Genomic DNA, 24023 nt, shown 5'->3' on the forward strand with positions numbered 1-24023 from the left:
TCAGCCAAACAAAGGCATTCCCCACCTTCAGGCAGTAGTACCCGACCAGGCAGACGAGCGAGATGACGGTGTGGAATATTGCCAAGAAGCGCAGCGTTGGTAACATGTAGCCGGTGCTCTCCTGAAGCACAAACTCATCCATGTCAAAGAACGTGTTCTCGTCATCCTCTTCGTCAGCACCCCAGCGGTTTTCATCATCAGTTTCTTCATCACTTTCACCAGTGACCTGAAGCGCAAAAAATAACTTGTACACTCACATAATGAATATATTGGGACATTTTTACCAGATGTTTCCAGCTTTATCTTTGCATTTTGACTTCTATGATCATTGGGAACGCCTACACCGATATGAAGCTTTTCAGGAGTTATTGATTGATGTCTCTCTGCTACAACACAGCACTCAACACGTTGCTGTTTTAAAGGCTGTCTAAACAGACTTTTTTTATGAAAGTTTTGGTCAAAGTTTTAATGACTTGTTTTAGACTTCCTTGTTTTGTGTTTCTTATTTAAGTGGCAGCGCAAATTCACTTGTGATATTCATGTCATGTCACCTTTTGTCACTTTTCAGTTTTATGGAAAATCTGCGCTCCACTTTGACTGAAACTTTAACGCTTGAGTTACCTTGTAGAAGAGCAGAATGAAGTTGATGGCAAAACACACAAACAGCGCTAGGAAGCGGAGGTTATAGAAGTTACGAGCCAGGTAGTTCTGTGAGGAAAGAAGTTTCACAGTAAGACTAACTATTGATAGCTTTCAAAGTGTGCCCACATTTTAGAGATAACTGCATAAGGAATGAAACCAAATATGATGACTTACCAGCGTCTTGTTCAGATAGACATCCAGAACTGCAAAAATACTGGACATGAACGCAGGTGCTGGCTCTTTAGGCTGACTTGACCTGGTCTTGGGCTTCTCCTCTGTCACTGGCTCCTTAGCTTCCTCCTCCTTTGGTTTATCCTCCTTCTCTTGGTTCTCTGTGCTGTATTTATCATTTTTTATTTGCTTTAAAGTTAATTTTATTTTGATGACAATTACTTTTAATTTCACTTAGTGTTACTCACTCTGCTTTTTCTGGTTCGTTCTCAGGGGTTTCAACCTTCTTGGCAGCAGCTTTCTGCAAAGAACAAAAACAAAAAAACATTTATATAAGATGAGAGGATGGATGGAAGGGGGAATTAAAGGCAGATATCTAAGTTGTGTTTGTGACTATGGACCTTCTTATGATCAGCGGAGGGCTCAGCACTCAGCTCGCAAACATCCCCCAGGCCTGGCTCCACATGTTTTCCTCCTTCTTTTTTAGGCGCGTTCAGCATCTCCATCATCATGTCAACCTCTACAACGTCCCCTGTTGGTGCCATCGCTACGTCCAGGTTTCCTAATGATTCTATAGCCTCCACTTTCTCTCCCTCTATCACATCTCCGTGGATGCCGAACTGAGTCGGGTCAGGCATGTTTCCAAGGATGTCCGTCACCTTTATGTTCTTGGCTCCCTCGACTAAACCTCCACCAAACATGGAGGACCAAATGACGTGGAAGAAACCAAAGATGAGGCTGTAGATACCCTTAAAAAACCCAGTGAACAGCATCCAGAAGAAGGCAAAGAAGCCTGTGATTATCTCCTTGATGCTCAGCTTCTTGAGTTTCTTCAACTTCTTGCGCATGTTTTTAATGGAAAACATCTGGCGGACGTGTGCAATCTTGCTCTTGACTGAGCGACATGCGGTGGTGAAGGCAGAGGCAGACTCCAGGGCGTGCTCTTCCTCTGCAGTCAGCTCTTCCAGGATGCTGTGTCCATCTTCCTCTTCGTCCTCTTCGGGCTGTTCAACCACTTCTGGCTCAGAAATCTGTGAGGCCAGCTGCATCTCAAAAATGGTGTCCTCGCAGAAATTCACAAACATCTCCATCTTCTCGCTCTCTCCGCCCTCGTTCACCACGTCAAAGATGAACTGACGCTTGGATTCTTTCACCTGCGGCTTTTCCCACTGCTCGCGGCTCGACTCGCTGATCTCAAAGTAAACCCTCTCGATTCGCTTTGCGCTGCCCATGATTTCAATACGACCCAGGTAAGGCTCAAAGTAACTAAGCACACTTTCAGCCAGATCTAAGAAAGTGGCAAGTCGGGAGTCATGCGGCATGTGTTCAGACAGGTTGGTCAAAAGGACTGCCACGTTGAAACCGATGTCTTTGGCTGGCTCGTGGAACCGCTCCACAAACTCCTTGTAGTTGAACATGTCATTCTCGTCCGCCTCTACACACGAGAGCAAGAATTCGATCTCAGACTGGCTGTACTGCTTCTGGCTCTCCATGGACTTCTGGAACTCCTTCTTAGAAATGATGCCTTTACACTCAGGGTCATACTCCTTGAAGTTGTCAGAGGTCGTGAGATCCTTCAATTTCAGGAACATGTCGAAGAACTTGAGAATCATCTCCACATTGCTGGAAGACTCCACCAGGGTGTCAACCATCTGCTTTCCAATTGTTCCATTAACCACATTACCTGGGAAGTAAGGCACACATTTTATAATCATACACAAAGACAATGACATATGTACTTAAAAGACAACTTTTTTTGTACATGTGTATTTAGTCTTTAAAGCCCAATTATTTTTTTCTGTTTTTGGTATTTTCTCCAAAATTACATTAAAACTTCAGGCTCTTACCCTCAAGCAGAGACAGCAGCATGACCACCATGTCTTTCTGTAAGTCCATCAGTTCTTTCAGCAGCTCAATTTGACTGGCATCCTACAAGTACATGGTCAACTATCATTCAGTGGTTTGTCTTAAGCAATTAGCCATTTGCACGCAATGTTTGGTGTTATGGCATACTGTATGTAAGTATCATAATAAGAAATGACATGTTTTCTGCTACAAAACAAACTACATGCTGTGGCTGCAATGCTCTACTTAGCGATGCACCTCCTCACAGAAATGAGAAAGTCTATTAGCCTGTTACAATTGTACAAGTTGCATCATACCTGAGACAGCTTCATCTGCATGTTGGCGAAAACATGCAAGAAGCCCACCACTGCATCCCACAGTCTGCTGTGTGCTAAACTCTGCTGGTTCCCAATACATGGACCCTGCAGGAAAAAAATACAGTGAAGAAAAAAACATCATGAAATATTTTAATCCCGACTTGACAAACTCAACAGTGCTGAGCGAGAGATCAGCATCTTACCTGGATGTACTCAGTCAGCGAGTTAAATATCTGCTTTGCTACAGATAACGCTTTGGAAAAGTTTCGCTTTCCAGTTTCATCAATTACTTCTTTGCCAGAGTAGTACCAGTAGAAGTCACTGATAGATTCCTGAAGGAGAACCACAGTGAGAAACAGGTCAAACAAACGCAATAAAGATGGTGACGATCATACTAAAGATGGATCCAGCCCTCAGTTTTGTGCTTTAATCACCTGAAGACGGAGCAGATAGTCCACAGTGCTGATAATGATGTTGACTGTGGTTGTGTTTCCAGTTTGGGTTCTCAGAAAATTCTGGAAATCTGAAAGATGAACAAATATTCTCAACGCCTCGATGCTTTTTTGTAAAACCGGTGCAATAAACTAAACTTGTGCAAACAAACTCTTGTGTTTCCGATGAAATTTGGAATAGAAATTTGGAATAAACTCAAAGAGGGCCTCACCTCCATTGTGGCCCTCGCACAGAAGTTGCAAAAACCGGAAAAGATCTTTAGTAAACTCATCATTCTGTAGCACCTTGGAGCCTTGAGAGGAAATATTTTGGTGAACACAGCTGAAACTCTGCAATACTTACTGGTAACACTTCATATTGCAGTCCTTGTAATAAGTGTTAGTTAACAGCAGTAAGGCTCTTATAAGTCCTTCTTAAGATGTTAATAAGATGTTATATACATAGCATACTAAACAATAACATATAATAATGTATTATAAACTATGAACTTAATAGCCAACTATGTTTTCTTTGCAACTGTTGCATTTAATGTGAGAACAATGGCTTACAAGGTTAGTAAATATATTATTATTAACTTATTAATAATGCTTTTCATAGCTCTGTCATTCTGTCCACTATGTTCTTAATAAATTAGACATAAAATAATAAAAGCTAACTTAAAAAAACAACGCATACACTGTAAAAGGTGGTTAATTTGGGTTGCATAATGTTAATAATCATTCTGTCAGGAGTTACAAGCATCTTATTATACATTAACTAACACTTAATACAAGAACCTTATTATAAAGCATTACCTTTTTATTTCAACATGAGAAGGAATAATAACAATAATAACAATAATACTAATAATATGTGAATCTCCCCTCAAAAGCAATTAATATGACGCAAGCAGGACAGGTTTCATGTTCCAAACATTTTGAAGTCTGGGGCCTTTAGATTGCAGATTCAAAACTGAATCCAAAGTGCTTTTTTTTTTTTTTTTTGTAAAAATGCTCTTTCCTTAAACAACAGTGAAACACTAGGACATTTCCATAAGCTGGAGGAAGCCTGATAACTTTCACATGCAGGCCATGACTGGGCCTGACAAAGAGCGGACCGACGGGATTACCTAATTTACTTTAAAAATCAGCTAGTCAACAGAGCTATATGAAATGAGCACAGTACAGTTCTTTAAGCATATAAAACCATGTGAAAGTTAAACATCTGTATCATAACCAGCTTTGTGAAATAGGCCCCAAGTAGAAAGCAAGACAAAGCTTTTTAAGGCTGTGGAATGATCCACAGACCTTCAAGTCAAACCCTTTGGAAGTGGCACTGATAGCCTTAGACTGACATATTTGAGCATCAGTAATAGGATTTGCATTAGTAAATGTTAACATGAAGGGAATGGGAACAAATATCACAGAAAAGGACAGTCAGTGGATTCTGAAGATCCACTTTCTGTGTACTCTAACAGTTGGCATGCACAGTGTCTCCCTATAGGCATCTGGGGAAGGGCAGGGCTGGGTACCATATAAAGCAAGGAGTATGGACCACAGATATGGAGGGGACATTCAGGGTGAAAGCATAGCCATATCAGCATGATCTAAATTTGCTATTTACCCCGCTCAGTGTGGACTGCCATCGATGGGTTTTTAAAATGACAGGAAGGAGACGAACAATACACGAAGACATAAGCAAAAAGAGAGGACATTGAGTTACAATACCAAGAGATATGAATATATCAGCTACTAGTGAAAAACAAAGACATGCAATTAAAAAGAAATTTGTTTTCTGATGGGGAGAAAGAAAAAAAATAAAAATCATAGGCCTGGGTTATTTCTATGTACCATCTAATAAGATGAGGACCAAATAAGAATTCAGTCATGGTGAAAAGTTTGTAACGTTAACAGACACGAGTAGTAACAGTGAACTGTTAAACACAGAACTCAGTGGAAATGTTTAGCAGAGAACTGAATGATGAACAAACAGACGTTTGATGTGAGAAGCATCAAGTGAAGAGTGCTTTTGTTGGAAGTTAGAGAGAGATGATAGGTCTTGTTTTAATGCTGGACCATGTCCTCTAAGACTAAATATTTTTACTTAACCTAACCTTCATTAAGAAACCCATACAGTAACCCAATATAATCCCATATCTTCCACTGTATAAAGTCCAAAAATATATATACAAATGTAATTTACTTGTACTTTGATTACTGCAAAAAAAGACATTAAAGACACCACACTGACAAGCAGCAAACTATTTCTATTAATCAAAATTTACATCCATAGCAATTAAATTTTGATTTCAAAGGCCATACAGAAACTATGAATTAGCATTAATTAAGAGCTTTCAATAGATGCTGATGTTAAAGTTGGCATGGTTCAGCATTAGTTCATTGAGGGGTGGGGAAGGGTATAATCTTCTGTTGGGTGTAATCAAGGATAATATCAGGTGTTTCAGCAGCAGGCGTCTACTCTGAGAACCTCAAGAGAAACCGTCCACAAATATGGAGTTTGAAAGAGAAAACAAAGTAGATGTCACACAATGCATCTAATGAAAGTCCACTTCACTTACTAGAACCTTCCTCTGTCACCATGCCGAGTCCTTCTGCTTTGTTCTGTCTCTCAAATGCATTCAAGTCCAGGACACTAGGAGAAGAACCTCAAAATCAAATATGAGCATATGAATCATGCGTTTGTTTCCAGGAAGAATAATATCATAGTACCGACCTGCAGGACTGCATTAGTCCTGAAAGACTCTTGAAAAAGCCTGCATCTCTTTTTTCTTTCAAGTAATTGAGCATTTTCTGCGATGGGTGAAGTAAAGCATTACAGTCTTGTCAAAAAAATGAAATGGGAAATTAAAGTCATAAACTGGCGGTATGTACACACAGTGCAGAATGACCTCACCTGCTGAACTTGCACGTTGCCTCCATTTAGGATGGAGATGCCCAGTTTGAGGGTGCAGGTCACCATGGGGCCCAGACGACCTGATAGCAAAAATTTAAGATAAAAAACAAAAAGCAGCCAGTTAAGGTAATTCATAATCTCTACAAACAAATACAAGCACGCACTTCTCTAAATATAGTTACAAAGTGCTTTACAGATCACAAACAGGTAAAAATAAGGCATGAAAAACTTAAATGGAGAAGACAAGGAGGACAACTTAGACCTCAGAGGATTAAGAGCAACCATTTTCTGCTGTAACACTGCTTCGGACACAACAGTAAATCAGCTGCGTAGCTGAGTAAGAAACAGATCATTACCTTTACTGGAGCTGATCATCTGCAGCACCATTTCAGCAGCGCCACGAGCGTGCAGCCTCGCCTGCTGATAAAGGATCTTCTGCTTTTCCATCTCCTTCTCCTGAGGGACGAACACACACATACAGTAATGAGGAAAGCTACATTTTAAGGAGACTGACCACCTTTCCTACAAGCCCCCACCAGGGTACCTCGAATGTCTTTTCTTTCCCTTCTTCCTCTTCTTCTTCTTCCTCATCCTCTGCACAGCTCTGAGAACACAAAGGCTCGCTTCAGGGTTTGATTTCATTTGCTGATAATTGATGAATTAAATTTGAAAGAACACTACCTTTGCCATCATGTCTGCATACGCAATATACAAAGGATCTTCTTCCAAGTGACTGAGAAAAAAATAAAGTCATGTTGTGTTAATATCATATATTCTGCTGGTTAAAGTACACAAAACGGACAAATTGATATTGATTAAATGTTAGACAATTATCACAGCAGCTACCTCACAAACTTGGATACACAAAAATTAAAACAGGCCACGGGGCAAAATATGTAATATGTGCTCTGGAAGTGATTAAAAAAAGTTTGCTAATTGCTTAAAAGCAGAGTCATAACCATCTCACCTTCTTTCTGTCAGAGCATTGTGGCTGAAGTGCAGAATGAGTTGGTGGAGAGGGTCGGGCTGGATCTCAGCCACCTCCTCTTCCTCCTCCTCCACAATCTTCATTGGTGTTTTCTGCACAGGAGTGAACTATTAGCTCTGCTCAAATCGCAGCTGCTTACTACTCAATGCACGAGACCTTTGATTCACTGACATCTTTGCAAACTCACTGACACTTTCACGCATTTGTCCAAAACACTGAAATGAGTTGTTAACATTCACCCAGTACCAGCATGCAGATGATTTTGATTTTTTCGGTCCTGGTAATCCATGAATAGGACAAGACGTTAAGAGTGACTCATGAACAACAGAGTTGGAACACGTTTTCAAATGCATGCATGTTGCAGCAAACAGATGCAAGCAGTAAGCCGTTGGGTGATATGAATTTGAACATGGGGAATGATCCAGACGGCAAAGGAGCCTAACAAAGAGGGACTGTCAAAACCACACAGTCTTCGAGAGCCCAAACTAATCTGACAGTTTGGTCAAATAAAACTGACAATAAATTAATAATCGTCCGAAAGGAACAGATTATAATCTAATCATCATGTATTTAAAGCTTTAATCAGCGAGAAACCTTTTTTTTTTTATGAATTTGCTGCACATCTGCAAGATCTAATATGAAATGTGATCTTCACATGACTACGCGAGCATGCCACTGATGTCACGGCCACAGAAAGTACTGGAATTTCACCTTCACACTCACACTACAGACTTACAGAGTACAGCAAAACGACAACTGATGGGTTGGATCCAGATCGGACAGCCAAACAGCTAGTGACAGTCTCCTATTGTAGTGAAAGGCCCTCCTTACCACTGCTGTCAGAAAGGCATAGCCTGCTTTTCTAGAGCTGTGAGTGCCGGAGCTGGCCCTGTGTCTCCTGAGTTGATCATGCAGCCTCTGACCCCTGACGGACCTCTGTTTGAAGGGTTTTGCGCGCCTAGAGCGGGTGACCCTGGGTGCTTTGGGCGAGGTCCCCACCCGGGCGCGCTCCCATGGCTCAACAGGTGCAGAGCTAAAGAAGCATTCGGCAGACAGGACTGGCAGAGGGGTGCCAACGCAGGGCACATGGGGCGAGGCCAAGGCTAGCCCAGTACTTACTGCCAGATCCTGAACTAGCTTCTCCTCAAAGGAGTACTCCTCTGCCTCTATCCAAAGTCTCTCATAGGCCGGGATGAAGAAGTTGATAGCACGATGCCTGAGGAGGGGGAGGTGGGGAGGAATGAAGGGGGGTAGGGGAAGGTAAGAGTGGCATTAGGGTAGGTTCTGGTGAGTTTTTGGTGGAGACAGGAAGGAGAGATGTTGGGAGGAGGAAGGGATTACAGGAAGTGCATTTCAGGCAGGGTGGTGATTGGTCAATGTGGGATCCACTGACTCTTCTGACTGGTCATGTTTGGTCTCTAAAATACCTGCAGTTACCTCGTCAAAGGAGCATGCACACTTTAGGAGGGTTTTTGTTTTCTTATCTTAATGAAACTAATCATAATGTTGGAAACCAGCTGATCAACTTAACAAAATCAAGACTGATATATTTCTTTCTGCCTTTCTTCTTCTCTCCTTTCTTCATTGCTTCCTTTAGGGTTCACCTGAAATGAAACAGAGGCCTGCGGCTTGCAGTGCATTTCCACTTTCCAATAAAGCTTGTTTCACTCAATTCTCAGGCTCATTCTAGCTGACCAATCAGAATCAACAGTGCAGAGACAGTTGATTGCTAGGCAGAGATCGGTCCACAGCCTGGTGGATGAAGGGGGGAGGTTGAACAGATGAAGCATTCACCCCGTAGTTTCACTTTACCGTCAGCAGGGAGAACAGGCGGTCAAAGCTGGAGGCTTTGAATGCCCTTTCCAGCCAAACCTCCCGATAGCCATTCAGGAAGTAATTATTAATTTTGTATCTGAGGGAGGATGAGGTAGTGTTATGCAAGAAAACAACACAGAGGAGAGAATGTCATTAGGGAGGTGATGAGGGGTTTTACATGGGCACACAGTCAAGAAAAGAAAAATGAGCCCACCCTCCCACGGCTATTTGGTGATCGCTTGTTATGTACGGTTAGATTGAGACAAGACAATGTCTTAACTGGTTTATTTAAATAGAGAATGCCAATATTTAGATATTGACATTTTTTGCGTTGTCTGAAATGTTGCAGGTGTTTGTTTGTTTTTTAACTCACCTGGGTAAATTGTAGAGTGGAGCCATGCGGAAACAAGCCACTACAGCACGTTTACGCTGTTTCGATAGCAGCTTCTGCCACACACACTTTTTATTCCTAAGTGGTTGCTCCACCTAAAAGAGGATAGTAGACATTTGTGACTATACAAGGACGCTACACATAGCTTTTTAACTACCCTTTAAGACTGGGATTATTCTACAACCACAATTCAATTTATTGTAAAAGAATATAGGGAAAAAAAATGTCCAGAAGGTTAATGACAAAAGCAGTGAGTAAGCTAGCTGCACAAAGAAATAAAATGGTATTTGAAAAACTGAAATGACTAAATATTCTAGAACATGTCAATGTCCGGTAGTGAACAGTCAATATGTTTTTACCTGCTCCAGATGGAAGACTGCAGCAGAGATGCTCTGGACTCTGTCCACTGTATGCTCTGGGTTTGCTGGTTCCTCGCTCTTCACCACAACATCTTTGTACAGGTTCATCTGCCACTGGACCGCTGGGTCATCAGACTACAACACCAAAATCAATCATTTAAAAAAAGACTAATAAAAAAAAGCACATGAAATCAACAGTTTTATTACCTAATCTACTGGAACCAATCTTACCTTGTCCTGGAGATGGAGATTCTGACGCAAATGCTCCTTCACCTCATCATCTGTGTCTTTCTATGAAGGGACATGCAATGTGGTGTTATTAAAATATTTCTTCATTTAATTAAAACATCAGATTATTTGTGCAATGCAAAAGAAAGCACACCAGCCTGAGAGAAGTGCACCTATGAAAGAAAGTGTCAAAGTATGATGACTGCAGTGCTGATGGGAAAAAAAAGACCAAACTGACTGACCATCTATCATCATCTTAAAGATGGATGCACAGACTACACTCTACCTGTAGACCTACCAGTGATGAGAGCAAGTTGCACTTCATAGTATTCCATATTTTTTTGGACTTGCAACTTCATTAAAGTCATCTATGATCTAACATAACAGACATGTATATGTGGACCTCTGCACGCCGTCCCTACAGATGCTGTGATCTAAAATTCTTTGTTCCAGGTCCTATTTTGTCAGCTCACCAGGCTGTAGCGTATCTTGGCCAAAGAGACGAGCTCCTGGTCTCCTGGGGTGCACATGTTAAGGCCGATGGGTAGCATCTTCTTCAGGGCGGCTACAATTAGAGACGTTTGAATGGAGTAGTATTCACCACGTCGGAGCTTGTGTTTCCTCTCCTGGTCCCCACCTGTCTACAGAGGTTAAGAAAATATAAGAGACATAACATAAGATGACTAATGTGAGAGCTGAAGGTAATCAGAGACTATAAAAATAATGATTATTTACCTTGACCTTAAACATACCTTTCCTCTTAACATTTTCTTTATTGTCATTATTAAAGTTCTTGAAAATTGAGAGTTTAGATCAGTTTGACACCTGAGCTTTTTACTCGCATGGACTTCCACATACTGATTAATATGAGCATCAATTCTTAAAGTGTGTGTGTGCGCGCACGCATGCGTACGCAGACAGACAGACAGACAGAGCAAAAAGTAAGGGAAAAAACGGAATAGATCAACCAGGTTCTCAAATCACATTTAAGTCATTTTATAATAAGGGGGCAAAAGGTGTTTCACCTACAAACCATTCAAAAAGATGAATCACAACCGAAGGGACCAAAGTGGAGTCTTTCACCATAAATCATTTAGCAAGCAGAGTCCTTCAAAAGGTGAGAAGCTTTAAAAAAAATTTAAAAAAAATTCTTCTGTGAGAATTGAACCAAGACACTCAGAGTACCAATAAATCAAATGCTCAGCCAAAACAAATAAACATCGAACTCTCTCTGTGTCAGCTGGTTGAGAGGCTGCTGGACGACACGCTGTCATCATCTAGATTTTTAAGAGACTTTATTACGACAAAAATGTCAAATGTAAACCTAGCGTAGGTGTGAATTTAGGGGTGTGAACTCACTGAGTTGATTCATAAAACAGCTCACATTTGCATATTTGTCTTGTTCAGCATGTGTTAAAGGGGCGATTAAAAACATAATAAAGTGCTTGTTCAAGTAAGTTGTCACGGCGGGGTGCGCCGATGTGTGCGGAAACAGGACCCAAAAGCAGATGATGACGAGGAATAGTAATGATTAACAGAAAAGTGAACCTTTATTGCGATGACGGCAGGAAATGAACCAAGAGACCAAAGCAAACAGGCAAAACACTAAGAAACAAAACACTAAAGGTACTAAGACCAAAAACTATAACTATGACCGAGGTGGAAAATAAACAGGCTAAGACTATGACTATGACCATGACTCTGGTGAGAATAAACAGACGAACTGACAATGGCATGAAGAAAACAAAAGGCTTAAATACAGACATGAGGTGATCAGGGGAAGTGGCGACACATGAGGAAACAGCTGACTGACATGAATCTAATGACAGGACCAGGAGGAGTGAAACTAAATACAATGACCAAAGAACACATGACACTGTCAGAATAAAACAGGAAACACTAAAACTAGACATGACAATACAAACTTAACATACCAAATATGTGATGAATAATGCAAGAACTCAAACAGAAAACCCAGGAACAATAACTGCCTAAACTAAAGGCAAATAGGAAATACCACAAAACTAACAACATCTCAAAAAATGAGAACAATACAAAGAAAGCTCAAAGTGCTGGGTCGGAGACCCAGCCTGTGACAGAGCCCCCCCCTCAAGGGCGGATTCCAGACGCCCTAAAACCTCGAAAAACAAAACCAAAAACAACCCACCAAGGGCGGGCGGTGGGGGTCCAGGACGGAGGGCCAGAAACAAGGCCAAAAAAAAACCAAAAACAAAACGTCCATCAAAATCACAGGAGCGCAGGGAACAGTTCATGACTCCTCAGGGGGCCGACCCGGAGGGTGACGGTCCAGAAAATCATAGTTCATGTGATCAGGGGGCCGGCCCGGAGGCCGACGGCACAGAAGTCCATGGTCGAACAGTTCCGGGGGCCGTCCGTGCGGACGGCAATGGTGGCGACATGGAAACCGTTCAGGGGGCCGACCGTGCGGACGGCAAAGGTGGCGACATGGAAACCGTTCAGGCGGCCGACCGTGCGGACGGCAACGGCATAGAAACAGTTCAGGCGGCCGACCGTGCGGACGGCAACGGCGTAGAAACAGTTCAGGCGGCCGACCGTGCGGACGGCAACGGCGTAGAAACAGTTCAGGTGGCCGGCCGTGCGGAAGGCGTCGGCGGCGCCCAAGTGTCAGGCGTACCGGCCGAGGCTTGGAGGGCACAGGACCAGGTGACGCTAAAGCAGAGGCTGAGGCCGGACCAGGTGACGCTGAAGCACAGGCAGAGGCCGGACCAGGCGTAGCAGAAGCACAGGCAGAGGCCGGACCAGGCGAGGCTGAAGCACAGGCAGAGGCCGGACCAGGCGAGGCTGAAGCACAGGCAGAGGCCGGACCAGGCGAGGCTGAAGACTCTGACGAGGCCGGGCCAGACGAGGACGAAGACTCTGACGAGGCCGGACCAGACGAGGACGAAGACTCTGACGAGGCCGGGCCAGACGAGGACGAAGACTCTGACGAGGCCGGGCCAGACGAGGACGAAGACTCTGACGAGGCCGGACCAGACGAGGACGAGGACGAAGACTCTGAGGCTGAAGCCGGAGCCGGACCAGGTGGAGCAGGAGCAGCTGATGCAGAGGCCGGACCGGGCGAGGATGAAGGCTCTGAGGCTGCAGCTGACGAAGCACAGGCTGGAGCTGCGGCTGACGAAGCACAGGCTGGAGCTGGACCGGGCGAAGCACAGACCGGAGCTGGTCCTGGCGTAGCAGAGGCAGAACCAGGTGACAGTGAGGCAGCCACAGGTGGTGAAGCAGAAGGTGGCCAGACGGGCTCCTCAGGCCCTCCAGCTGACGAAGCGTGAGGCTGAACGAGCTCCTCGGGCCCGCCAGCAGACGTGGCGTGAGGCTGGACGGGCTCCTCGGGCCCGCCAGCAGACGTGGCGTGAGGCTGGACGGGCTCCTCGGGCCCGCCAGCAGACGTGGCGTGATGCTGGACGGGCTCCTCGGGCCCGCCAGCAGACGTGGCGTGAGGCTGGACGGGCTCCTCGGGCCCGCCAGCAGACGTGGCTTGAGGCCGGACATGGCGAGGCTGATGTGGTTCTCCTGAACCTTCAGCAGACGAGACATGAAGCTGGCTGGGTTCTCCCGAACCTCCAGCAGACGAGACATGAAGCTGGCTGGGTTCTCTCGAACCTCCAGCAGACGAGACATGAAGCTGGCTGGGTTCTCCTGAACCTCCAGCAAATGAAGCATGAAGCTGGCTGGATTCTTCTGAACCTCCAGCAGACGAAGCATGAAGCTGGCTGGGTTCTCCTGAACCTCCAGCAAACGAAACATGAGGCTGGCTGGGTTCTCCTGAACCTCCAGCAGATGAAGCATGAAGCTGGCTGGGTTCTCCTGAACCTCCAGCAGACGAAACATGAGGCCGGACGGGCTCCCCGGGCCCTCCGGCTGACACTGAAATTGGCTGCACCAGCTGTACCTCCGTCTCCGGCTCCAAACCGGCCTGGATAGCAGTCCCACAGCAGCTTAGCTGAGCCTGATGGCTAGCTTTTCCAGGGCAAACAGTCTCTGTATAGCCGGGCTCATTAACCGGAAAAGTAGTGTCAATTTCAACAACTTCCTGAGAGAAAACATGAGGAGCCAAAATGTAATCACTCACTTGCGTTTGTGATACGGAGCGTCGGTGGCGCGCACGCCGCTTTTTCTTAGGAGTGGAAGACGGCGGAGCGATGGGTGGAAGTCCCTGGTAACTCCGAGGTCCCCCGAGAGCCAGTCGAGTTCCCCGGAAAGAGTGCTCGTGCTCCGGAATGAGCCACGGCTTCCACCGGAGCTCCTCCTCCAAGAGAGCGCAGAATATAGACTGGCGCTCGTCGTCGTCCAAGTCTATGGTGTGCGGCGCTTCCTCGCGCTGAACTGTGACAGGAGTATGGCGAGACTGTGATGAGGGCGTGGAAACTGGTGAGCTGAGAGGTGGTGACGCTGCGGCGAATCTCAGCGAACCGACACGAACACACTCAGGTTCTGGAGGCAGCAATGGAGATGACTGATTGTGGGGTTGTTGTGACTGGTGGGTGCTGGAAGCCATTTCCTGACTCGACAGTCCCTGGGCCTGCAGCATCTCCTTTATCCTCGTAAAGGCATCAACGATGGCAGGTGAGTCCGGGAGCTGGAGAAGGCGGGGATCCCTCTCCATAATAGCTTCAGCAGCGTTGATCATTACTAGCTTGCTCTTCAAATTGGGCGCTGTAAAGAAGCGGTCGAGGATCGCTTGGATCCGAGCAGTCTCCTCCAGACACTCGGTGAGAGCAGAATCCGCTGGGTCCATGACTGGTCAGTTCGTTCTGTCACGGCGGGGTGCGCCGATGTGTGCGGAAACAGGACCCAAAAGCAGATGATGACGAGGAATAGTAATGATTAACAGAAAAGTGAACCTTTATTGCGATGACGGCAGGAAATGAACCAAGAGACCAAAGCAAACAGGCAAAACACTAAGAAACAAAACACTGAACTGACAAAACACTAAGAAACAAAACACTAAAGGTACTAAGACCAAAAACTATAACTATGACCGAGGTGGAAAATAAACAGGCTAAGACTATGACTATGACCATGACTCTGGTGAGAATAAACAGACGAACTGACAATGGCATGAAGAAAACAAAAGGCTTAAATACAGACATGAGGTGATCAGGGGAAGTGGCGACACATGAGGAAACAGCTGACTGACATGACTCTAATGACAGGACCAGGAGGAGTGAAACTAAATACAATGACCAAAGAACACATGACACTGTCAGAATAAAACAGGAAACACTAAAACTAGACATGACAATACAAACTTAACATACCAAATACGTGATGAATAATGCAAGAACTCAAACAGAAAACCCAGGAACAATAACTGCCTAAACTAAAGGCAAATAGGAAATACCACAAAACTAACAACATCTCAAAAAATGAGAACAATACAAAGAAAGCTCAAAGTGCTGGGTCGGAGACCCAGCCTGTGACATAAGTTTTCTTTACATTAGCAGAACCTGTGATATTGGAACATCAACAAAGGATATTCAGGTTATGCTTTTCCAAAGTGCTGATATTATAAAGGAAAGAAGAGCTACATGAATTCAGCTTAAACCCAGAGATGATTAAAATGTACTGTCCTTTATCTCCCTCATGAATAAAGACAAAGGTCATCTACAGTCTTGTGAAAAAGAAAGTTGTTGAATCGAGATTTTAACAGGATGCATGGTCCTGTGAAAACTTTAATTTTAACATCACAGTATAATAAAGTCCCTCCTTAAAAGGAAAGAGTCTTGAATGAAAAATATTCATGTTATGAATTCATATTAAAAGAAGCTCAAAGAATGATTATTATCATCTGATTACCCATAAAATCTGATCAGGACTTCTAACATGGTTCATTCTCAGCAAGGCAATAATATTTGTGAACACTTGCTATTCATTAAATCTGGTTAGTCTGACCTTATGACATTTTTCTTATTATCAGTTAAATCTATAGTAGGATCTCGTCCAATAATAGCATGTTAAGTAATATTTCATATTTTCTTTTTTTTTTAATGACATTTCTTACTTTATCAGATTCAGTTATATTGTTGTGAGCATCAGTTAGTGTCTAATCTTTTTTACATTTTACATCTCTCTTTTTTGGATTTCTTTGTTTCAGCCGAAGCTGAGTGATACAAAATTAAAACTAAAGATATTTTAAAGCTGTTCTCACACCAAGTTTCAAATCATTCTGACACAGGAGCAAGTCAAAGACCCACATCCCCATCTTTACCTTAGACATCTTAGTCTTGCCTTCACCAGTTAGGAAGCCCAAATTGTTGATTTCATTCTGAACCACAAAGTTTTGCTCCTCACGCTTAAAGTTCTGGATTCAGAGAACAAAGAAATAACGTGACTGGAATAAATGAGTTAATCTTGGTATTGTAACTATTATCATGAAAGACTGGACAGCGAGGCTTACATGTGACTTGCACCAGAGGATGAAGATCTCAGCCACCATCCTAAAGAGCTCAGTGGAGTCTCCATCCGGCTCCTTCAGCCACCTGGACCTGGAGTGGACAAAGACATGAAGCATGTTTAGCTGGAAGGACTTAATATTTGTCAGATTACATCTGTGCAGGACTGGACCAAAAAACCCCAAAGCAAAACAAACAAACAAAAAAAAACCCTCAGTGTATTGAATGTTGACATAAAAATTGCAAAATCACTAAAATCCACTAAATAGCATTTTAGAGATGGTCAAGAAGTAGCGTGTATATATTTTGCACCTGTTGTTGTCCACATAACGAATGAGGATGGGGTAGAAAGCATAGAGGTCCCTGCAGAGCACAGCAAACTCGTCCAAGATGAGCAGTTCTGCCTCCTGGTTGTCACCTTTGCTGTCAGCTTTCAGCAGCTCCTCTTCAGCCACCACCTGCATATGCAGTGCATAAACAACAATCAGTTTATTAGTATGAACATCTTCAATAAGAATCCCCTCTCTCCATCCTCTCTCTGAGCAAAGAAGTATTTTTATTTTCCAAAAAGGATGTAAATTTACTGAATGTTTACACCACAACTTCAGCAGCTATTAATTGAGTAAACAAAAAGTACTTGAACCACAGACATCACTTGACAGTGGATATAATGTGCAACTACAACAGCATGTACAGTATATTTTAAGCGCTCACCTTCACCGTCTTCTTCTTTAATTTATCCAGTGTGTGCAGGAAATGGGTTCTGAGCAGATCTGCTCCAGCTTTGCAGATGATTGGCTGAGAATAGACTGTGAATAAACATCCGGAAATTATTTTCTCAGCTGAGACACTGACATTTTCAAGAATAGAATAGAATAGAATAGAATTCAACTTTATTGTCATTGCACATGCACAGGTACAGGGCAACGAAATGCAGTTTGCATCCATCCAGAAGTGCTTTAGTGATATAGATATATTACAATATATATTAGCAATAGTATAGATATGTAAGTATATTACAGAAATGGGTCTATTATGGTATGTTATAATGTACACGGTATGAAGTATGTTGTGAATATTCTATAACTATAAGTATGTACAGGCTGTAGTGAGTACAAGCTATGTACAGGATATAAATATGAAAAACTATACAGAATATGAAATAAATAACTTTACAGAAATCTGAGATATACAGCTATACAGAAGTGAGAACTATGCAAGTTGTAAACAATAATAAGCCAGCTTTTGCAAAAGGTCTGAGTCACAGTTTTAAAGAACACAGGTGAAAAGTCATCCCTTGATCCCTGGAAAAAAGATGTTAGACAGCATCTCCATAACTCAATAACTTATTAGAATCCCGCGACTGGAATACATTTACTGACTTCTCTAACAATAATACTGGGGGCTTACCGGCAATCCTCTTCATCCAAGGAGCATCATCAATGCCCAGGTTGCTGTTGAGGATCTTGAGGATATTTCCCAGAATGATGCTGAGGTGTTCAGAGGTCACCATGGTGCAGCACTGAGTATCTGGGGGCGAGTTCTCTGGACCTTTCTCCCACCAGTAGGACAGATAGTTACACAGCATGGGAAGGATTACCTCTATAACCTGCAGCAAATGGGCAGAAGGCTGAATGTCTGAATCAGAGTGTGTGTACTGTGACATAAGTGAGATTATCAATGCACAGCTTCCAGAATTGATTTTATATTTTTGCTATGTTTTTTGTATGTCGTATTTTACATTTATTCAGTAATATTAAATAAAATACCAGTTGATTAAAAGGATAGTTAATATTTTATTTCACTTATAATAACTATAATAACAATCAAAATTAATGGAGCTGAGGCTGAGATGGCCTGACTTCCAGTGGCCTGACCTTTTATACTTCACATTGAATTGAGCACTTCCAATAATACAAACTAATAGCATGTAAAGTCAAACCAAATCAAATCAAATCACTTTTATTGTCACATCACATGTGCAGGCACACTGGCACAGCACATGCGAGTGAAATTCTTGTGTGCGAGCCCCACAAGCAACAGAGATGTGCAAACACAACAACACAAACGAGCAAAATACAAGAATGGCCAACCTGAAACTAATAAATATATGTACAATATATAATAGTGTATGCATTTCTGGATGTGTATACTAAATATTTTCCTACGTGTGTGTGTGTGTGTGTGTGTGTGTGTGTGTGTGTGTGTGTGTGTGTGTATACACATTTTTACAAATTAAATAGTAAAAAAGTAGTCAGCAGTTGCAATAAAAAAATAATCCAGATGTTTGTTTAATAATACTAATATCCCATAAACTCTTCTGACCTGTGGCATGTCACTATAGCGAGCACCAGACTCTGACACATCATTGACGTCTTTGAGAAGTTTGTCAAGACGAGGCATCTCTGGGCACATCTCCTCCACTGTGTCAGGCATACTCAGGACTAGAACAGGAAAACAATCGCTGTGATTAATCACAGAGATTCTATCTAAAAGCTGGCATTCTTAAAACCGCCAAGTTAATAATAGTATATGTTTATCAAAAGACATTATATAATAACAATCAAATTAAAATAAAAATGAGGATCAGGGAGATTCTTACTGGCTCGCTCTCGAGGGGTCTTGGTGTTGAAGACTGAGAGTGGGTTGTGAGCGTTTAGATGAGGCTCCAGGAAAGCTACGGGCATGGCTCCAACCAGAGTCGCCAGGCTCTCCCCCAGTGCTGGCAGATGCCTATTTATGATACAAATCAACATGGAAATTTGCATAGTGTGATATTACTTATGCAAAATAAGCACACAGATAAAGACAAGTCAAATGTCAAAATGTACAAGAGCAAGGTGGAAGATTTTACAGGTGCCGGAAATAGGCAAAGACATATTTTTTGGCTTGTGTTTGTTTGTTTGTTTGTTTTTTAAACACTCCCCCCCCCCCCCCCTTTCCCCTGTTTGCAGTCAAAAACTTTAAAACTTCACCGCTGTTATTTTTACAGTTTGACTTGGCTGAAAATTTCTCATTCAGAGCAGCTTTTTAAGATGTTAGTTTTGGGGAACCATTTCTATTTATTTAGTTATTTACTATTTTAAGTAGATCTATATAAAATACAAAAATGTATAATTTCAGTCAAGACCACTACAATGATTACAGAAGAAACACAGTGAAAAGGAGATCCTTGGGTGGAGGTGGGTTGCAAAGTGGCTTGCAGATGCCCAGCAGCTGTGGCAGACTAAAGGAGCTATGAAATTATCAACTGGATCCAAAGAAAGGTGTCAGCTTATGTGAACTGAAGATCAGGTGATCTTCCAAGATTGAGGATCAGACTGGTTTAATGGAAGCTTGAACTTAAACAGTAGGCTTGATTTTTGCCTTAATTTTGTAACAGATGCCCTTTCCCATAAAATGTGCCATATAAATCAAAGTACATCATTAAACAATGAAGTATTTAATAAGTGCATGTGGTGAAGGTGTGGTCCTGGGCTCAGCTGCAGGGGAGGGGTGGTGCCAGGAGGCAGGTGAAGCCACAGGTGGTAGCGACTGGAATGATAACAGTGTCGTTTCTTTTCGTAGTGAAGCAAAAGACGAGCATGGTGTGTGTGAGCTGAGACCAGCGCTAAGTAGAGACTGTGGCATTGTGTGTGTACATGACAATAAAAACTGAGAACTGTGAACACAGCCATCGCGTGTGTGGGTCCATCTTACAGTGCACATCTTGTCAGCCATATCATACTTACCTGTGTATAATACCGATTTTCTGTATTAGAAAAGTTTTGCCTCCTACCTCTCCACAAACAAGTTCTTTCCTGTTCCCAGAGAGTACAAACATGTCAGAATTCTGTAGCAAGACAGCTGGACGTCATCCACTGAAACAAATAACATGCATCCATTAAACATCAGCAAAAAGAAACGAGAAACTTTGAGGGAAAACCAGTACAAAAAATAGGAAAATATATTAGAATATTTCTATTAGAAAATCCATATAATAGGAATTCTGTGCAAACTGGGAATATAAAGAAGGCTAAATCAACTATTTCCCATCTCGCTTTTGGTGTATTTAACTGTATTTTGTTTATTCTTTTCACTTTTCTCTTAGCTAACTATGATAAATAACTACAGTATGAAAAAAAACTATAAAAAAAGACAGTCGAGAACAGCAAACACTGAGCATGGAAACTCACAAAGCAAGTCCACTCCAAACTCGTATGTTTTGATATGCTCAAAGAGGGCAGTGAGGATAGGCAGCAGTGCCACTGTCACATAGTTTATGCTTTGACTGACGCTCTTCATCTGGGCACGGGATTGCATGAACTTTCCCAGTTTCAGCATCTCCAGCAGCTTCTCCAAGTCTTCTGCTGCATTCTCAAAGAAAGTCTTTAACCCGACTTTTACCAGCTCCGAGCCAGTCTTCATCACTGTTCTGTAGGAAGGAGGGAACAGAAAGGCTAGTATGCATGCAAAAATACTTTTTTTATGAGTTAGTGGTTTAAAGATAATACATGCGTGTCTTTTATTGAGCTTTATTACAAGTCTTATGAAGTAATACGCACTTACCTAGTGTCAAGTGAGTGAGTAAGGATGTGCAGACAGCTCACCATCATTGCTGAATCACTTCCTGTGGGATATATTTAATGTAGATACTCAAAAGGATTGCAAACAAAAAGCCACACAAACATATGAACAGAAGCAACCTTACCAAAGAGAGAAATCCTGTGTCTGACAAGAGCTGCCAGCTTACAGAACAGACTGGAAAAGAAAGGAAGTAAGAACGAAACTGAAGAAGATGTTAGGAAAAAGCAACCGAGTGAAAGAAAACAAGAAAGGGCTTTATGAAAATACAAGAAAACACACTGATCAGCAAAAACATGATCACAGTACCTGGTGACCATCTCCTTCTCTTTATTGGAGGCACAACCACAACTGCTCAGGTTCTTACTAGGTGTAGACAGGAAGTACAGACAGTGGTTTTTAAGTGTTTGATCAGTCAGGGGAAGCAACACCTGGGGAGAAGAAATAAACACTTTAATTAATAAAAATAAAAAAAGTAACTACAACAGCACATCAGTGGCTCAGCTGCAAACAGAGCTCCCAACCTTGGCAAAGAACTTGATTTCCTGGTCATGAGGGGATTTGTCGGTCTTCCCACTGGTGGCCATCGCCTCTGGATTAACGATGTTGAACACCAATGTCAGCCAAGGCTTTTAGCACTGAACAGTACTAAAAAAAGTACATCAGCATCTGCGTATAAAAATGCAGCAGACTTACCAAGATGAGCAATGAACTCCTGGGCAGAGTCAACATTCTTCAGCAACCTCTTAAGGAACTTGTAAGAAAAGCGTTTTTCCATTGATGATGAATCCTGCTCCATGTCCTTCAAGCCTCTGTGAGACAGAAACACTACTGACTACTAGTCAAGAGTCAAATCTTTGGTTTATTATCTCAAAATTTCAACTTACTCAGCAGTTTGACTCAGAAAGTCAAAACTTTAAGGTACTAACTGTAAATTTTGAGATAATAACAGAAAATTTTGAGACAGCAACACAGCCAAAAAATGCTTTTTCCAGTAGTGGAAACAAGCATCCATAGTAGCAGAAGTGCTCATTAGGATTTTCCCCAAGTTTTCAGTATAGCACTGGTAAAGTGCTATACAGTTGGCTAAATTTTCATTTCTTTAAAACGTGAGCATTAGGAGGCTGACCTTGTGATGGCATAGCCACTAATCTGCAGGAACTTGAAGAGCTCCTGGGCCTTCTCTCTGTCTCTGTACTTCTCTTTAGCTGTCAAGGTATCATAGGGTACCAGCAGTGGGTGGGTCCCTCCTCCTGGACAAGATTGAAAAGTCATTTCAGGCGCTTTCTTTTGAACACAAATAAATAACACCTCGACTGCTGTTCATAAAACTTCACTACGATTTGCACACCTTTGCTGACAAGCTCAGTTTTCTTCTTCTTGGCCCAGATGTTGTGGTAATTTTCTGCAACCACCTCCACCATGCCCTGCAGAAAAAGTGCAGCTTTTCTCAGTTTTTTGTATTTTGTATTAGAAGATACATGGGAACATTTAGGAAGAGTCAAATGAAACCCAACCTGCAGCTCTCTCGACAAGGTGACATTGTGCAGATCCATTGGAGCGGGACTGAATCCATTAATCTACAAAGTAAAAAAGAAGCAAATTGCTTTTGAATCAGCGTTTTAGCTGGCAAAATGTGCAAAAGCTAACAAAAAACAGCAAAAGATAATACAGATGGATGGCTGTGATTTATGAACAGCAAACGGAGAAGTTTTAACTGCCAACATCACTAACAGACTGAAAATTCATTTATTGCCCTTCTGCTGTCATCCCTACTGGATCTAGCAGATTTATCATTTAGGCTACTAAAAAACATCTGCAAGTAAATGTTGCAGACAAAATGCTAATATATGCATATATCCACACTTTACTCATAGTCAAGTCTTTTCCATGCTGCATTTCTGCATCAGTGGCTTTTAATTGAATATTTCTTAAGATCTGCTAAATGTTAATTGTAGAATTTTTGTTCATTGACTCAATAAAAATGATCCCTACCCACGCTTAAAATGTGTGTTTTAAATGCTACGCTGAAAAGACTAGCAGTAAAAATATCTCCAGTCTGAAAAAATGTGAATATTTTCTTTTATGTATTTTACTACAGTACGTGCTTTGAACTCTCTATGGATCAAAAAAGACTCTTTATTCTTTAAGTTAAAAACAAAGCAGACATTTCTCAGTTCCCAAAACACAGATTTCCATTAAAAAAGTGGTCTTGAGAAATGAAGCCTTCATTAAACTTGTATTCATTACTGATACAAGCCATTGGGACTGTTGTTTGGTGTTTATTATTCTTGCATGACAACAGTGGTCCTGCTATTTACTTTTTAATGGGCTCCTGTTATAAATGATGTCTGCTTTCTGTAGCGTGAATCACCAAAGACAGAAAAATGAAAAAGGAGCGTCTAGGGAATTGTTGTCAGTTGATGAGATAGTAAATATGCATCACAAAAGGAAACATTTATAAATGTGTTACCTGGGACTCCGAGATCTTCCGCTGTTTTTCGCTCTCTCGTTGCTGGAACATCGCCTCACCCTCTTTGGTCCTCTCAATGTTCCAGCCCATAGCCAACATGCTCTTCAGTGACTCTCTCACTGGCCAGCGATATGTTTCTCTCTCCTACAGAATGAACACATTCACAGTCTAACACTCTGTCCTGTAGAAGACATGCAGGCTATATAGAATAGGCCTATAGACCAGATGTCACAGCTTAACAAAATGTGAAAACATTTACACAAAAATCAAACAAACACACATGTATTTCTTTTCAAACTTCTGATAAAAATGTCCTTGTAAAATCATTACTTATGATGTGGCTTTTTTCTTGCCGTCTCAGTAAACCGCCTCAGAGAGTTTTCAGAACATAAGTGTGTGTGTCTGTCCACCTTTGATAGTGTATAAATTTGTTTGTCTGTGGCTCCACCCTT

At 42.2% G+C, this 24023-nt stretch overlaps 2 protein-coding genes across 5 annotated transcripts in view; both read right to left on the bottom strand.

Annotated features, from left to right (window-relative positions):
• Window positions 1–24023, bottom strand: part of ryr3 (ryanodine receptor 3) — a 117606-nt gene that overhangs the window by 9047 nt on the left and 84536 nt on the right. For 2 of the 4 annotated variants that reach the window (XM_085373022.1, XM_085373020.1), the window contains 41 exons: window positions 23572–23715; window positions 22616–22678; window positions 22450–22525; window positions 22228–22351; window positions 21795–21910; window positions 21623–21690; window positions 21408–21529; window positions 21226–21275; window positions 21084–21144; window positions 20711–20949; window positions 20314–20395; window positions 19138–19268; window positions 18861–18979; window positions 17946–18144; window positions 17250–17344; window positions 16848–16993; window positions 16541–16628; window positions 16352–16444; window positions 10575–10742; window positions 10105–10164; window positions 9874–10008; window positions 9497–9609; window positions 8428–8524; window positions 7288–7400; window positions 7002–7053; window positions 6865–6924; window positions 6677–6776; window positions 6321–6400; window positions 6141–6217; window positions 5986–6059; window positions 5031–5045; window positions 3640–3720; window positions 3410–3498; window positions 3179–3307; window positions 2976–3080; window positions 2661–2742; window positions 1215–2497; window positions 1062–1114; window positions 817–979; window positions 622–708; window positions 26–226 (listed from right to left, as the gene is read on the bottom strand). In XM_085373022.1, coding sequence (XP_085229148.1) covers window positions 26–226; window positions 622–708; window positions 817–979; window positions 1062–1114; window positions 1215–2497; window positions 2661–2742; window positions 2976–3080; window positions 3179–3307; window positions 3410–3498; window positions 3640–3720; window positions 5031–5045; window positions 5986–6059; window positions 6141–6217; window positions 6321–6400; window positions 6677–6776; window positions 6865–6924; window positions 7002–7053; window positions 7288–7400; window positions 8428–8524; window positions 9497–9609; window positions 9874–10008; window positions 10105–10164; window positions 10575–10742; window positions 16352–16444; window positions 16541–16628; window positions 16848–16993; window positions 17250–17344; window positions 17946–18144; window positions 18861–18979; window positions 19138–19268; window positions 20314–20395; window positions 20711–20949; window positions 21084–21144; window positions 21226–21275; window positions 21408–21529; window positions 21623–21690; window positions 21795–21910; window positions 22228–22351; window positions 22450–22525; window positions 22616–22678; window positions 23572–23715 — 5433 coding nt within the window. The remainder of the gene's footprint in view (window positions 1–25; window positions 227–621; window positions 709–816; window positions 980–1061; window positions 1115–1214; window positions 2498–2660; window positions 2743–2975; window positions 3081–3178; window positions 3308–3409; window positions 3499–3639; window positions 3721–5030; window positions 5046–5985; window positions 6060–6140; window positions 6218–6320; window positions 6401–6676; window positions 6777–6864; window positions 6925–7001; window positions 7054–7287; window positions 7401–8427; window positions 8525–9496; window positions 9610–9873; window positions 10009–10104; window positions 10165–10574; window positions 10743–16351; window positions 16445–16540; window positions 16629–16847; window positions 16994–17249; window positions 17345–17945; window positions 18145–18860; window positions 18980–19137; window positions 19269–20313; window positions 20396–20710; window positions 20950–21083; window positions 21145–21225; window positions 21276–21407; window positions 21530–21622; window positions 21691–21794; window positions 21911–22227; window positions 22352–22449; window positions 22526–22615; window positions 22679–23571; window positions 23716–24023) is intronic. The other 2 variants (XM_085373024.1, XM_085373021.1) reach the window with 1 other exon arrangement.
• On the bottom strand, window positions 11338–14878 carry LOC146617361 (uncharacterized). The gene is made up of 3 exons (XM_085372793.1): window positions 14213–14878; window positions 13912–14134; window positions 11338–11378 (listed from the first exon to the last, which is right to left on the bottom strand). The coding sequence occupies exons 1-3, from the start codon at window positions 14876–14878 to the stop codon at window positions 11338–11340; spliced, it is 930 nt and encodes a 309-aa protein (XP_085228919.1).

Source organism: Diplotaxodon limnothrissa, linkage group LG15, assembly GCF_057381915.1.
Source record: "Diplotaxodon limnothrissa isolate DT_005_m linkage group LG15, D_limnothrissa_male_GT1.1, whole genome shotgun sequence".
Lineage (NCBI taxonomy): Eukaryota > Metazoa > Chordata > Actinopteri > Cichliformes > Cichlidae > Diplotaxodon > Diplotaxodon limnothrissa.

Excerpts from the sequence above, each read along its gene's own strand:
- LOC146617361 (XM_085372793.1), bottom strand. The coding sequence starts at position 14,878 with ATGGACCCAGCGGATTCTGCTCTCACCGAGTGTCTGGAGGAGACTGCT. Across the intron at positions 14,135-14,212 it reads GCTCCGTATCACAAACGCAA|CCCGGCTATACAGAGACTGT; the intron begins GTGAGTGATTAC and ends CCGGTTAATGAG. Across the intron at positions 11,379-13,911 it reads TCATGCTTCATCTGCTGGAG|ATGATGACAGCGTGTCGTCC; the intron begins GTTCAGGAGAAC and ends TTAAAAATCTAG.